The sequence below is a fragment of the Triticum aestivum genome, chromosome 2A, assembly GCF_018294505.1.
Source record: "Triticum aestivum cultivar Chinese Spring chromosome 2A, IWGSC CS RefSeq v2.1, whole genome shotgun sequence".
NCBI classification, from domain to species: Eukaryota; Viridiplantae; Streptophyta; class Magnoliopsida; order Poales; family Poaceae; genus Triticum; species Triticum aestivum.
In genome coordinates, this window is record NC_057797.1 from 75621518 (window position 1) to 75635111 (window position 13594).

The 13594-nt window shown below is 49.6% G+C and overlaps 3 protein-coding genes across 4 annotated transcripts; 1 reads left to right on the forward strand and 2 right to left on the reverse strand.

The window, feature by feature from the left end:
- The first annotated feature begins 265 nt into the window (after window positions 1-265).
- LOC123187590 (inactive beta-amylase 9) lies at window positions 266-2381 on the forward strand. Its single transcript, XM_044599499.1, has 3 exons — window positions 266-550; window positions 640-1134; window positions 1215-2381. Exons 1-3 carry the CDS (start codon window positions 338-340, stop codon window positions 2079-2081), a joined length of 1575 nt encoding a protein of 524 aa, XP_044455434.1. The 5' UTR covers window positions 266-337; the 3' UTR covers window positions 2082-2381.
- Window positions 2382-2502: 121 nt separating this feature from the next.
- On the reverse strand, window positions 2503-6245 carry LOC123187591 (tubby-like F-box protein 11). The gene is made up of 6 exons (XM_044599500.1): window positions 5593-6245; window positions 4796-4883; window positions 4586-4715; window positions 4321-4458; window positions 3120-3559; window positions 2503-2845 (listed from the first exon to the last, which is right to left on the reverse strand). Exons 1-5 carry the CDS (start codon window positions 5929-5931, stop codon window positions 3124-3126), a joined length of 1131 nt encoding a protein of 376 aa, XP_044455435.1. The 5' UTR covers window positions 5932-6245; the 3' UTR covers window positions 2503-2845; window positions 3120-3123.
- Window positions 6246-8094: 1849 nt separating this feature from the next.
- LOC543060 (sodium/hydrogen exchanger 2) lies at window positions 8095-12542 on the reverse strand. Of its 2 annotated transcripts, XM_044599502.1 has the most exons (14): window positions 11901-12523; window positions 11672-11790; window positions 10959-11056; window positions 10764-10823; window positions 10623-10669; window positions 10296-10490; window positions 10152-10198; window positions 10001-10067; window positions 9809-9909; window positions 9613-9714; window positions 9372-9510; window positions 9234-9296; window positions 9011-9094; window positions 8095-8888 (listed from the first exon to the last, which is right to left on the reverse strand). In XM_044599502.1, exons 1-14 carry the CDS (start codon window positions 12078-12080, stop codon window positions 8574-8576), a joined length of 1617 nt encoding a protein of 538 aa, XP_044455437.1. In that variant the 5' UTR covers window positions 12081-12523; the 3' UTR covers window positions 8095-8573. The 2 variants fall into 2 exon arrangements, with proteins under 2 accessions (XP_044455437.1, XP_044455436.1); XM_044599501.1 differs by having other exon boundaries at window positions 10001-10198; window positions 11901-12542.
- Window positions 12543-13594: the final 1052 nt, after the last annotated feature.

A 13594-nucleotide genomic window follows, 5' to 3' on the forward strand; every position in this document is an offset into this window, starting at 1 on the left:
CAAGAAAACACCTTATTTATGCAACAGATCACCCATAGTCATGTTTGTCATTTAACCACCACAGATTGTTCATACTAAATGGACGTTGATGCTCCCTTTGAGACTCTTTGGAAGGTAATTTTTTTGGATTAGTGGCACTAATAATAGCACGGCACCCCATTGCCCTAGTAGATTTCCTAAAGTTAAACATAGTCCCCACGTTCTGTCCACCCCTTTTCTTTGCCCTTTCCCGCCAGCAATCCCCATAAATACTCCCCGCCGACCAACGGATGCTAGGCTCAACACGCCGAGGAAAGCGCCCCCGATCGAGTTCCCCAACCGGGATTGGTTGCCATCCATGGATGCCCTGCAGACGCAACACGCCGCCGCGGCAGCGTCGCCGGCGGCGAGGCGCCTTCGAGGAGGAGGAGCTGCGCCGGGGAGGGTGGAGTTCGGACGGCCGCGGCGCCGCGGCAGCGCGAGGGACGTCCTGAGCGTCGCCGGGCCCGGCCGCTTCTCCGGCCAGGCCGCCGGCGCCGTCGGCGGCGGCGGCAGCAAGAACAGCCTCGAGGTGGTGGTGGTGCTTAATTGCAGAATGTGCTTCAACTAATTAAGGCGCGAATTATTTTGACGGTTGGAACGCTGCGTGCATGGTGTCAGGTGGAGGACGTGGGCGCGGTGCGGCTGTTCGTGGGCCTGCCGATCAACTCGGTGACGGACGGCGCGACGGTGAACAGCGCCAGGGGCATCGAGGCCGGGATGCGCGCCGTGAAGCTGCTGGGCGTGGACGGCGTGGAGCTGCAGGTGTTCTGGTCCGTGGTGCAGCCGGAGTCGCCGGACAAGTTCTCGTGGGCCGGGTACCGCGCCGTGGCCGACATGGCCCGCGACGAGGGCCTCAGCCTCCGCGTCTCCCTCCGCATCCACGGCTCGCCGGGCGGCAGCGTCCCCAAGCTCCCGTCCTGGGTCGGCGCCGCCGCCGCCAAGGACCGCGACATCCTCTTCACCGACGGCGCCGGCGGCCGCCACGAGGACTGCCTCTCCTTCGCCGTCGACGAGCTCCCCGTGCTCGCCGGCATGTCCCCCCTCCAGCGCTACGAGGCCTTCTTCCGCAGCTTCGTCGACGCCTTCGACGACCTCTTCGAGTCCACCATCACGGTGCGTATCTCAAGATGTCATGCCAATGCCTCCGTTTTGTCATGCATTTTGAACTGTTAAAGACGATCGATGGTGCTCAGGACGTGACGGTGGGGCTGGGGCCGAACGGCGAGCTCCGGTACCCGTCGTACCCGCCGGGGAGCGACGTGACGCAGTTCATCGGCGTGGGCGAGTTCCAGTGCTACGACAAGTACATGCTGTCGCAGCTGAAGCAGCACGCGGAGGCGCTGGGCAACCCGCTGTGGGGCCTCTCCGGCCCGCACGACGCGCCGGGGTACAACGAGTCTCCGGACTCGAGCGAGTTCTTCCGCGACCACGGCTCGTGGGACAGCCCCTACGGCGACTTCTTCCTCTCCTGGTACGCCGGGAAGCTCCTCAGCCACGGCGACCGCGTGCTCGGCATGGCGAGCCGCGTCTTCGGCAGCAAGCCGGTGGAGCTGTCGGCCAAGGTGCCGTTCATGCACTGGTGGCACGGCGCGGCGTCGCGGCCGGCGGAGGCGGTGGCGGGGTTCTACAAGAGCAACAAGAAGAACGGGTACAGCCCGGTGGCCAAGGTGTTCGCGCAGCACGGGTGCACCATGGTGGTGCCCGGCATGGACGTGTGCATGAACAAGCAGCAGCGGAACACGGGGTCCAGCCCGGACAAGCTGCTGGTGCAGATCAAGAACGCCTGCCGGCGGCACGGCGCGCGCATCGCCGGCGAGAACGCGTCGCTGGTGATGACGCACACCAGCAGCTTCTCGCGGATCAAGAGCAACATCGTCACCGTGGAGCGGATGCGGCCGTCCTTCTTCACCTACAGGCGGATGGGGGCCGAGTTCTTCTCGCCGGAGCACTGGCCGCCCTTCATGGAGTTCGTGCGCACCGTCGTCTGCGGCGAGTGGGACGAGGACGACGAGATGGCCGCCTCCGTCTCCACCTACGACGAGCTGCCGCAGCCAGTTTGACGCCTTTTTCGTTTGATTGGTTCATGGTTACCTTGATCATCCATCAGCCCAGATGAGATGAGATATGAGATATGAATATATGATCCGATCCAATTATTAATAATTGGATCGAGAGTTCAAGTGTATATGAATTTCATATTTTTCTTCATTTGATGAGGCTGCTGTATTATGGTTATACTGTCTCAAGATGAGACTTTTTTCATGATAACTAACAAGATATAGGTCACTGCAAATGCAAATGCAAATTTGTCAACTGATGTTGGAATTGTCATGGGTCGTGCTAATTCAGTTCCCAGTTTTCCCGGCATCCATATCATTCAAAATTGTAATTACCGCCACTGAATTTACAGTGAACCGAACTGCATCCCGGTTTGACAAAATTCTCTAACCTTGCTGTTAAAAAACTGTTTCCAGATAGCCATAAAACATTACAAATATTTCTATAATCGACAACTCAATGAGGTTGCTGGGTAACCGCAAACACGAAACACAAAAATAACTTGTTTTGTCATCTGCGACGAACCAGGTAGAAAATCATGCTTCTACCAGGGTATTTCCAATACACATACAACTGGAGCAAAGAAAATTGACTTTATCAGGAACAAATTTAACCACACCCAGCTAGACTGATATTTACATTATGATATCATTTGACAGGATATCAAGCTCTACAACAACCTCTCCTCCTCCGGCTTCTCATATCGAGCACCAAATTCTGGATTATGCCAGCAACTCCCTTCTACATTCTATTGGTTGTTCGACACCTGCAGGTAAAATGATGCTTCAAAGTCAGGTTTAATATAATGTATTTGTCAGGTAGGTGACACAATCTGCAGGTCGGGTATGCTTAACACCCAGCAAAAATGCTGGATTGAAGCTAACTCTTCTTGCGTCTGAAGGTCTCCAGAAGTTCGAAGCAGCTCGGATAAGAGTGTGACCAACTTCCAGATGTACCATTCACATATGATTCATCATCAAATTGTTCGTTTGATCGGCATGTCAGTAAACATGACACAAACAAGAAACTAAGAGACGCACCTCTTCATTCGCGCGCTAATTTGGTGTCGAAGCTGCTGAGGCAGATCGCAAATGCCTGAAACGCCGATACCGGGTAACGGTAGTCGAGTGTGAACAAGTCCTTCCCAATCTTACCAAACTGGAGGGTGGTGTCGTCATTCTCCTCGTTAGCTGGAGCACTCTCATCTGAAGCTACCAGCTGAAAGTTCTTCACTGATGCAACCGTCACCCGTCCGTGGAAGTTGAGGCACCAGCACCGCAGATGTTCGTGCCACCTGGGGGACTTGTTCTTAAGCACCAGCTTACTTTCCACTTGACTGGATAATGGGGTAATTGAGCTATCCATTCGAGATGATTTGGGATTGAAGAAAGGAAACGCAGTCTGAGTTGGAGCTGTGCCTCCATGTTCAATTGCTGATACAGGGATAGAATCCATGATACAGTTCATCCTTCTTGGGCCCCTACAACAAGCAAATATGCCTCAACATAATTAGTCTCTTAGTGATGCTTCTTACATGACGAAATTTACACTACTTACATGACAAAATTAGCTAGTGTCATGTGGTTTCGTTTCTTTGAAATGGAACCAGGGGCGAGGCCCCTGTTGATCAGAAATAAATAGTTAGTGGTGCTTCATACCTGATGTAATTACACTACTACAGTGATTAAGTTAGTTAGTGTTGCTTCATATGTGACATAATTACACTACTTATACATGATCAAATTAGTTAGTGCGGCTTCCTACATGATAATTTTGCTTACCCACTACCAAGACATGAAGTCTAAACCAGATTTTGCAAGATTTTGTATATTTCAGGTGAAATCACACTAAAGCAGCCCTCCCTCCTATGGTAATCCAGAAAACATCATTATTCCACTGTGGTTTTGGATCTGCTGATTTTCAGAAATTATAGTGCACTTAAATAACATCGCTATTTCTCTTCATAAAAAAATATAATGCATTTGGATAACATCGTTATCCACTGTGGCTTTGGAACTGCTGGTTTTCAGAAATGGAAATTCATTTAAAGTTTGTAAAGAGTAAGGTTGTTATCAGCACTGCAAATAGTAGTTATGGTCAGGGGTTACGGTGTTCTCAACATTTTTGGTCAGTAAATGGATGTGTATGCAAATAATGGCATATGGTCTCCAGGAAATATACAAAAATATGTGCGCACATATAATTTACGTAATGGAAGGGTTACCGCATAAGATTGCATACCTAGATCCCAAAACATTCACTTCATAATTAATTTGTATAACTGGATAGTCGCCAGCAGGCCATCTCTTTGGAACCACAGGTCCAGCATGAGGTGGATGCGCATCATAGACAGTAAACTTCGTTCTCAAGAAATTCGATCTGTCCAGTAAAGAGGAAATTTTTCTAAATAGGTTTCTGTGCTTCAACATGCGATTTTGATCTTATGTATGTCGCTGAAGGAACTAAGGAAACTCGTAATTTTCAGATATAAATGTCAAAGGATCACCTTAACTTGCCAACGCAGGTTTGACTCCCCTTTGACATATCAGTCTTGTCAAGTGAAATTAGATATTCGGTGCATGTTGGCCTATGGTATTTGCGTGCAGCAAGTAGGAACTTCCCAGCATCAGCTAGTGCTGCACAAAGGAAAAGAAAAACCGTTCATGAACTAGTTAAGTAAAATCCAGACTGCATATGCCCAATGAGAAACGCATACAATCGGTCAGTCCAATGTAGAGGAAATATGTCTGAGTAGCTCGGTGCCTCCGAATGAAACATTTGATGGGAGCATCTCTTGGTCCAGGCTACATGTTAGAGAGGGTAAAGGTAAGTTCAAAGCAAACAAATCTACCAACAAAGCCACATGGTTTATAAAACTTGAATTAGACACCACTGTTCTAAAAATGACAGTCAACTACATCTGACAACATAGCTTTCCTATTAAACCCGTTTGACAATGACCGTTCGAACTGAATAACAGTTGACATTCGAAGTTTCATACTACTAAACCAACTCCTGATTGACCCAGCCAAACAACCAGTCATTATTTACTAATCTGACTTTTCAAGCTTGTTCCAAATACGGACGTATTTCTCGGTCTCAACTACTTTCAGGATTAAAAATAGAAAATAGAACAAACATGACAGAGTAGATGCTACCCAGCCTGAGAACTCTTTTGCACACAGACCTTTCTTTGACGCCTTCCAATCAGGAAAAAAGAAGGGTCGCTACGTTGCGTGAAATGGTGGACATCAAAAGGCACTCACACAATTCTAAGAAAGAAAAAGTGAACACAATCGCCATTATTGAAGTTTGCCAAAAATAGACGTTTCATCGACTAATTGCTCTTGAATTGCTACTAGACAATAGACAATCTCATCAACGGAGAAAAACTTTGGTGACTAATCTGAGAACTTGATATGAACACCAGGCTGCCATGGAGTAGCAGCTGAATGAACAGCAGGGATGGCGATGAGGGGGAGAGAGGGATTCAGAGTTGCGGGGAGCGGCTACCTGCTTGAGAGAGATGGGGAAGGTGAGCCTGCCGGACACCTCGGGGACGCGGACGATCTCCCGGACGACGCCCCGCCAGGTCCGGCAGACGCCGGCGCACGCCACCACGTCGCGGCGGCGCGGCCAGCGCGGCTCCGACGCCTCGACCCGCGCCAGCACCTCCCGCAGGAGCTCCGGCGGCAGCTCCGCCCAGCAGCAGCCCTGCCGCGCGGCCTCCTCCCCCGGCGGCGCCACCGCCGCCACCCGCCGGACGCCGCGCGCCGACGACGGCAGCGGGCGGCGCCGGGCGATGGCGTCCACCTCGCCCCTCATCTCCCGGACCATGCTCCTGAAAGGCATCGCCTTCTCCGCCCGCCCCCCGGCGGCCAAATCCGCCCGATCCCCCGCCGAATCCTGCCAAGAAACCGCGGCTCCAAACAAAACAACCAAGGCCGGCGCAGAAAAGGTGCCGCTGGGATGTCAACGGATCGCAATTCTCTGCAGCGGCGGCATCAGTGTGGTATGGACGGATGTGGGTGGGAGACGGTGGTGCTGCCTTCGGGTAGCGGCTTGGTGATATGCGTGGAGGGAGACGGGGACAAGGGATGTGGAGCAGTGAGGGAAGGAACAAGAATGCTCTACAAACAAATTTGTGGTGTGCCCAGGTGGCACCAAAATTGTGCTGGTGCTAATATACTACTCCAGCATGTCTGTGAGGACAAACTGGGAGATTCTGGTAGGAGAAAGTTGTTTATGGCAGTTTCTTCCCATGGCTTACCTGGTCAAATATAGTACTGCCAAGGTTCTGTAAGATAAGACCATTTCTTATTTCTTTCTTTTTTGCGGGAAAAGATAAGCCCATTTTCATGTAAAAAAAAATAGGTAAGACATCTTCCTTTTCTTTTTTTTTCTTTTTTGATGTTGGAAATTTCCGTTTCTTTATGAAGAGATGAGATCATTTTCCTTTGCTGAAAAAATGTGAGAGAAGAGGGAGGCAAACCACGCACATATACACTTTCATGTGAATGCACACACGTGCAGCCTACCCCGTATGAGCATATTTGAGAGACTGAGTCAACGGATCTTGATATTGACAAAGTCATCACAAACGTCTCGTCACCTCGTACTAAAAGAATATCTTGACTTTATGAGACGTGCATGTGTCGAAAAACACGGTGTTTAATTTCTGGTGGGCTAGTGGATACATCCACCCTCCTAACCATCCAGCATCCAGATTTCGATCTCTCATCGTCTCCACCATCCTTTCCATACATCACGCGTTGGGAGGATTACGTTTCTTTCGTTTTAGGACCGTGTGTATTGTTGATTTTTATTACCTCTTTGCGTTGGAGGTGCTGTCACACAAGAGTAATACAATCCTCATGGCTCCATCCGCGTCTTTGTTGCACTATGACAAAAAAGTGGTGTCAAGTTTGTTTTGGTACATGGGTTCGGCAACCTATGTTGCAAGGGAAGTGTCCTGGTCAGGGTATATTACGGTTTGGCAACCTATGTTGCAAGAGAGGGTGTCCTGGTCAGAGCGCATCCAATGATGTATATACTTGTCACCTATCGGGGTCCACGACACGAAACCGTTAATGTTAGTTCAGTTTTTACCTTTTTCTTCTACAATAGGCACGGAGAAACGTCGAGACGCAAAAGGTGGAGCTACGAGGGACCATTTCGGATGACCATGATGTAAACTTTTGGTCTTACCGACAACCTTTGTTGTTCATACTTACCCCTTCGGTCCGCACAATGTAAAACGTTTTTGTAAGGTATGCTAGCTTACAAAAACATCTTGAATTGTGGGACGGGGAGTATTACTTTATCTTCAATCCGATGTGCACATGATACGATTATTAAGTACTACCTCTGTTCACTAACATAGGATGTTTTGGCAGTGAATAAAGACGGGTTTTTTTTTCTCAAAAAAAAAACAAGGTAGTGGCCATTTCGGAGTTGCCACCTAGAAGGTGATCTCTCATTTTTCCTATTTTGAGAGAGACTCTACTCTACTTGCACTAGCAGCAACCGGCCACCCGTCCATGAATTCGTGATGAGGAATGATTAGCCTCCCGGTGAGGGTAGTGTCACCATCCCATTGTCCCAAAAAGCATTGACATGCAACCAGTAACCATATCCACATTTATAATGCTGCCTCTTCTGAATGCTCACAGCACCGGCCTAACCAGCCAAACCCTTTGGGCTTTCCCGGTATGGGAACTGAATCTGAAACATGCCACTCTGGGCAACGGACCAAACCACCGAGCTCAAGAGGGTAAGCAGACAATAAATCTTGCAATGTACTGTACATTAACTAAATCTTGCTCAATTTGGCTGCTCCTAGTAGTATGTTGCTACAAAAGCAATGTTAAATGGGCCTAAATATGCTGCAGCAGCAGGCTAACACGGACACATATCGAGCTCCTCACAAAAGCAGATTTATGTTTTGACAGATTAAACAGGCAATTGCAACTCGGAGATAACAAATTTTTCGGCAGCATAACGACAGGAGGCAAATTCAGTGCAAGATAGATAGATAGATAACTTGTCTGAGATGAGTTCTTTGTAGCAACCAGGCCACAAGATCATCACTCATCTGGCACAACTTGGCAGGGTACACACCAATCCATTAGGAGATTATAGTTAAGGGTAGATGCAGGAGGTCAGACGCCTGCCTGCCAACGGAGATCTCATAGGATACAATTGGCTTGTTAATCTACATACAAAACTGTACAGGCTTTGTCGTAACCGATAAGGCGATGATGATACTCGCATCACCGTTACTAGGGTTCATCTTCCTGTCGGTGCCGCAACCAACCGTTCATCTGAACCATCATCGGAGGGCCGCCTTCTTCAGCCTTCCGAGTCTGCCAAACGCTATAATATTACCGGAGACTTCGCGTTCTTCTGAAGCTGTGACACTTCCTTCCCTTCCTGTTACAGTTCAGAGTGTCTCCTGAAGCTGTAATGGCTTCTCCGTTGCTTCTTCGCGACGTTCATTCCACGAGTACGTTCGGATCGGTGGGTGATCCTGGGGAGTAGGGCACGAACCCGCGCCCTCCGAACATCGGGCGCATCAGCGCGTCGTCAAACTTGCGCCAGTAGTAGTGGATGGTGTGGGTCGGCTTGGTGATGAGCATCCGGAGGCTGGAGGGCCTCACGATGGGGAGAGGCGCCTCCAGGTCCGAGCCTAGCTGGCTTGTGAGGAGAGGAGAGTGCAGGGACTTCGGTGACGCGGGATCTGAGGCGGCGCCATTGCTCGACGCGGGCAGTAGGAACCGGATCAGAGGCTTTGTCAAAATGCCAAACAACTGGTAAACACGATACATACATGATGTCAGATGGTTTCAGAACAGTCGGCACGTTCAGAATGGCCTCAGGTGATAAGCTGATACACTGCATTGGATAGGGATTGCAACATGAGATGGCTCACCATAGTGCTAAACAGAACGACAGTGATGGTGCTGGTGATCATTATCGCGTTGCCGTGCAGCTGTGTGTGACCAGATCTTGTAAACTGCAATTCCAAGGCAAAGTGTTAAGTTTCAAATACTATTCATGGCCTCTAATATGCGAAAAAGGTCTCCCGTATCTAATCCGTGGTCAAGAGGGGGAAAAAGAATTAGAGATAATGTGAGAAAGGGTTTAGAACCAACCTTATTGTAAGCAAGAGCGATCGACACAGCTCCTCTCATCAGCCCAGCCCACCATATTACGATCTATCAAAAGAAATTCAGTTATCAGATGTTAACTCGATCCAACTGCCAGATAGTCTAATGCAACAAAATACTCACTTGCTGCCTCCAGCTTATTTTTTCGAGCTCCGTCTTCTTTGTCAGGTTGGATAAGAACGAGAGCGGGAAGACGAAAGCAGCTCTTCCAACCAGAACCAACCCGAGCAAAATTGAGCTTATTCCAATGGATTTGCCGGGGCTGCAAGAAGAAAGACTTAGGACCGAATCTTTGGGGGGGGGGGGAGGCCATAAATGAAAATTAGGCAATGCAGTTTAGAGGTGACAAGTACAAATCTCTGACCTGTCACTAGCAAATTTCCACTTCTCAATATCCAGTGCATCCATCCCAACATAAAGGAAGAGAAAAGTCTCAGCGATGAAGGACAAGGTTGCAAATGCATGCCTAAAGAGAAGAAAAGGCAAAAAAATTAGCCGGCAGTTTTTGACTGAACAGAAGATTACTTATATTGAAATAACAGACTAAGAACTATGATTACTTTGTTGTAACTCTTGAGCTCTCTGTCACGTTGTGCCAAGTGTAATGTGACATCACAATACCACAGAAGAATACAGTGAGGATACCACTCAAATCTAGCAGCTGCAAAGATCAGATAAACGGGGGAGAGTTCTTAGATTCAGACTACTACTGGTAGTGTAAGTTTCTATGTTGTATCCAACCAGAAGCACACCTCAGCTAGCATATATGAGAGGTAGGCCATGAGCATCACAAGTGCAACCTCACGGTCAGTAGAATGCCTGAAATAAGTTGAACAACGCACCAAGTCAGTATCGCGCACGAAATCGATGCTTAATAAGAAAGAACTCAAGGGTTGAACAAACCTTCCTATGTATAACTTCTTGATGACGTATGCACTAAGCAATCCAGTCTGCCAATTGTGGAAGAAATGTTAAATCCATGTGGCCGACGATCATTTAGCTAAGCAAAGGAGTGCAAAGGTGAGACTCCAGAATAATATAACTTACAAACACTCCAAGGAAGGTGCTTGACACGAATAAGTAGCAGAAGTTCCCCAAGAACTTCAGAATGACGATCGCGTCGATCTGGTTAGGATCGAAGTTCTGGAGCGCGTTGAAAAGCACGACCGATGTGGCATCGTTCACAACACCTTCCCCGAACACCAGACTGTACAAAAAGGGCGTCTCGTCCTGATTGAGAACCTGTTTTCCAGAAAAAATATGGGTAAACAGTGGATTGAGTCATGGTTTTACATGAGCTGCTAATTCAGATAATAATCATGGCAATTACTGTGAAAAAAAAAGGAGAATCGTGAGGAAATTTTGTCAACAAACCTGTAGAGTGCAGACAGAATCTGTGGCGGAAAAGATAGCTCCAATTGCTGCATATGGGAAACATCAGAAAGAGATGAGGTTCACATGCTAATAGCCTCAGCTGCAGGGTGCAGGTTATGTGGAAATGCAATGACGGCTTACCAAGAAAATCTGATACATCCAGTGTCCCAATGTTCATCCTGCTGAATATCGCAATGGCAGCTGAAACGTAGTAATCGAAGTCGTCAGAGAAGTCCGAGATAACCCCGCAGAACAGACATCTACTCATCTACTCTGCCTACAAATTCTCGCGAAGCAAACAGCGAGCAGATTTTGTGGAGGATGAAAGTAGCATACCAAGAGATATTGTGAAAAACGACATCATCGTCCCAACGGCACCAAATAGTGTGATTGTCATGAAATTCCGGAAGAACTGCTTCTTCTTCACCTGGAAACTGATGAGAAATAGTTATGAGAAACTGAGAACATTCAAATTTGTACTAACATTCAGAAGAGATCCAAATGCTGAACCAAAATTCAGCCTATTATTGATGGGGCAGATTCTTCTAGATACAGTCAATTGCTTAATGGGACAGGATTACTGGCACCCAGTAGTACATGCAAGTATTAAATGCCATGAACAAATGGGTGGTCCTACTCACAGTAAAAAAGACAATCCTATGGAAATAACACCAGTAAGAACTGCAGATTGTTTATTTATCATTGTTCCAGGATGGAACAACAGTCAATATTGCCAATCAGCAGCTGCTGGATCCTAAGAAAAGATAAAATAGTAATATACAGCTCCAGCAGCTGCTGCTGGCAGATCCAGATATGACAGCGAGAGGGACGGTAGAAACATCCATGTTTGGTAGGAGTATAATTAAATAAAGAACATAAATTCGTTGAATAAAGAACGCACACCACATGCACAGGCCATTTCTGATACGGTGGACAGCTAGGCTGGGCCGGGAACGGGAAGGAACGAGATCGAAGCACACGCGAGAATCGATCGAGATTCGACGGAAAAGTTCAGTGAGCTCAGAGGAATGAATCCTTGGTACGCTTACCCGGCGTTGAAGATGATGGGAGGCAGGAGGTAGATGAAGAAGAGGTCCTCGCTGAAGACGAGCACGTGCGAGCTCTTCCCCTTGGTGGTCATCAGGATCACCACGCCGGTGCACAGCCCCTGTTCGTCCGTCGGTCCAGGATGAAGAGGAAGGGGGACGAGCATTAGCGACGGCGGCCGGCCGAGCAGAAAGAAATTGGAAGGTGAATCGTTAATGGGAGGGAGCTTACGATGATGAGGGCGGTGATGGACTCGTTGAGCCAGCGGTTCTCCTCGAGCAGGTGGCCGAGGACGATGCAGGCGCAGAGCAGCGCGACGAAGAGGGTGATGGAGACCACGGAGGCGTGGTCCGAGGTGCCCAGCGCGCCGCTCAGCCGCGCCAGCTGCGCCGCCACCACTTGGTACCCCATCCCGCCGCCGCCTGCTGCTCTTCCGTCACAGAGAGGGATTCCGGGGAAATACGCGAGCTTTGGGTCAAATCAATGGCTGGCTCCGGCGGGAGGCGGCTAATCCGGAAACGAATCGGCGGGGAGACGAACAACGAAGCTCCTCCTTGTCTTCCCCCGCCGGCTCCTCCTGCCCCGTCTCCGCCGCTGCTTCTTCTTCCCCAGGTCCGGGGGCTGGGGAGGGAGGGAAGAAAAGAATAGCGCACGGGAAACTCGGGGGAAGAAGAAGAGGAAGCAGAAGATGCGCAGCCGCGGGCGGGGGCGAGCCGGCGGATTCCGCGACGGGGAGGCCGGGATTCTTTTCTCGGGCTGGCTTTTGGCTTCGCGCGGGCGGTATCGGAAAAGGTTCCGTCGTAATTTGGGTGGCTCGGCTGGTATTTAAAGCCGCCGGAGGAGGGAGGAAGGAGGAGGGGGCAGGCTGGGCTGGATCGTTTGGGCGGGGGGACGCGTGGTGGGTGGCCAGGGGCGCGCGACGGTGGTTGGGGTTCGGGGGCGGAGCGGCGGATGGGGGGCTGACGTGTCCGGCGGCCTCGTGCCGATCTGGAGCGCCCAGGTGGGTCGCCGGCGTCCACCCGTGTTCCCGTCGTGACAGGGTGGTCAGTTCCGGTTTCGGGTGTTTCCCTCTCCCCCTATCCATGGCCAGCGGTGGGGTTCGTTATTGTTGTGTTCAACTTCTTTTCCTATAGCCGAAATAGACCTAGACTTACTACCCCGGTTAGTGCAACGTTGAGTCATTTATTTTAGGACGGAGGCCTATGGAAATCAGCATTTCTCGTTGGGCCGTGTCAATAACATGAAGAATAAACGTTGCTGCGTTTTCAAAAACACCCATGTAGGAAACGTTTGTGTGTGCACCTGTTCATTGTCGGTCGTGGCAAAATGGTCGAGTGAGAAAAGTGGGACCTGTGCAGTCTGCAGCTCGAAGCAGACCCCCCGAGTCACCGCGACATGGTGTCTGTTCGTTTGTGATCTCCAAATCACTTACCTTCGTTATTGAAGCACCGACATCGTCAAAGCCTTGTCGGTATTGGATCTAGCTACATCGAACCAATTCCCTTGTAGTCATGGTGCCTCGTCGGAGCTCGCTGGCGTGAGCTCGAGCCGCACCATGGAGTCACCACGTCGATGGCGCTAAGCTTTTGTTGGGACATCTAGGGCCAAACTTCTGCCGGGGCATCTAGGGCAGACGGTAGGGCGTCTAGAAGGAGGAAGGGGGGAGGAGTACAGCGAGGGGATGCTCGAGAAGAGAACAAACATATGGGATGCATTCATGATGCAAGAGAGAAGGGAGTGGGGTGTGTGTGGCCATGAGAGGCTCCTGGCAGAACAAGCGGCCCAGCTGATATTATTTGCTCGATTAATCAGTTGTTTTGGAAAAAGGTTTTCTCTTTCTTTCTTTTTTCACCCTGTATGAAATGCAAATGTTGTATTCAGCACATATGTTCATTTGTCATCAAATGCTTGCTACTATAGGCAGC

What these genes read in the sequence shown, in the direction of transcription:
- LOC123187590 (XM_044599499.1), top strand. Translation starts at nt 338, where the DNA reads ATGGATGCCCTGCAGACGCAACACGCCGCCGCGGCAGCGTCGCCGGCG. An exon ending in GCAGCAAGAACAGCCTCGAG is followed by an intron (nt 551 to 639) that starts GTGGTGGTGGTG and finishes GCATGGTGTCAG; the next exon opens with GTGGAGGACGTGGGCGCGGT. An exon ending in TCTTCGAGTCCACCATCACG is followed by an intron (nt 1,135 to 1,214) that starts GTGCGTATCTCA and finishes GATGGTGCTCAG; the next exon opens with GACGTGACGGTGGGGCTGGG.
- LOC123187591 (XM_044599500.1), bottom strand. Translation starts at nt 5,931, where the DNA reads ATGCCTTTCAGGAGCATGGTCCGGGAGATGAGGGGCGAGGTGGACGCC. An exon ending in TCCCCATCTCTCTCAAGCAG is followed by an intron (nt 4,884 to 5,592) that starts GTAGCCGCTCCC and finishes TCTAACATGTAG; the next exon opens with CCTGGACCAAGAGATGCTCC. An exon ending in ACCTGCGTTGGCAAGTTAAG is followed by an intron (nt 4,459 to 4,585) that starts GTGATCCTTTGA and finishes TTTACTGGACAG; the next exon opens with ATCGAATTTCTTGAGAACGA.
- LOC543060 (XM_044599501.1), bottom strand. Translation starts at nt 12,080, where the DNA reads ATGGGGTACCAAGTGGTGGCGGCGCAGCTGGCGCGGCTGAGCGGCGCG. An exon ending in CCCATCATCTTCAACGCCGG is followed by an intron (nt 11,057 to 11,671) that starts GTAAGCGTACCA and finishes ATTTCTCATCAG; the next exon opens with TTTCCAGGTGAAGAAGAAGC. An exon ending in GCACCTTCCTTGGAGTGTTT is followed by an intron (nt 10,199 to 10,295) that starts GTAAGTTATATT and finishes CACAATTGGCAG; the next exon opens with ACTGGATTGCTTAGTGCATA.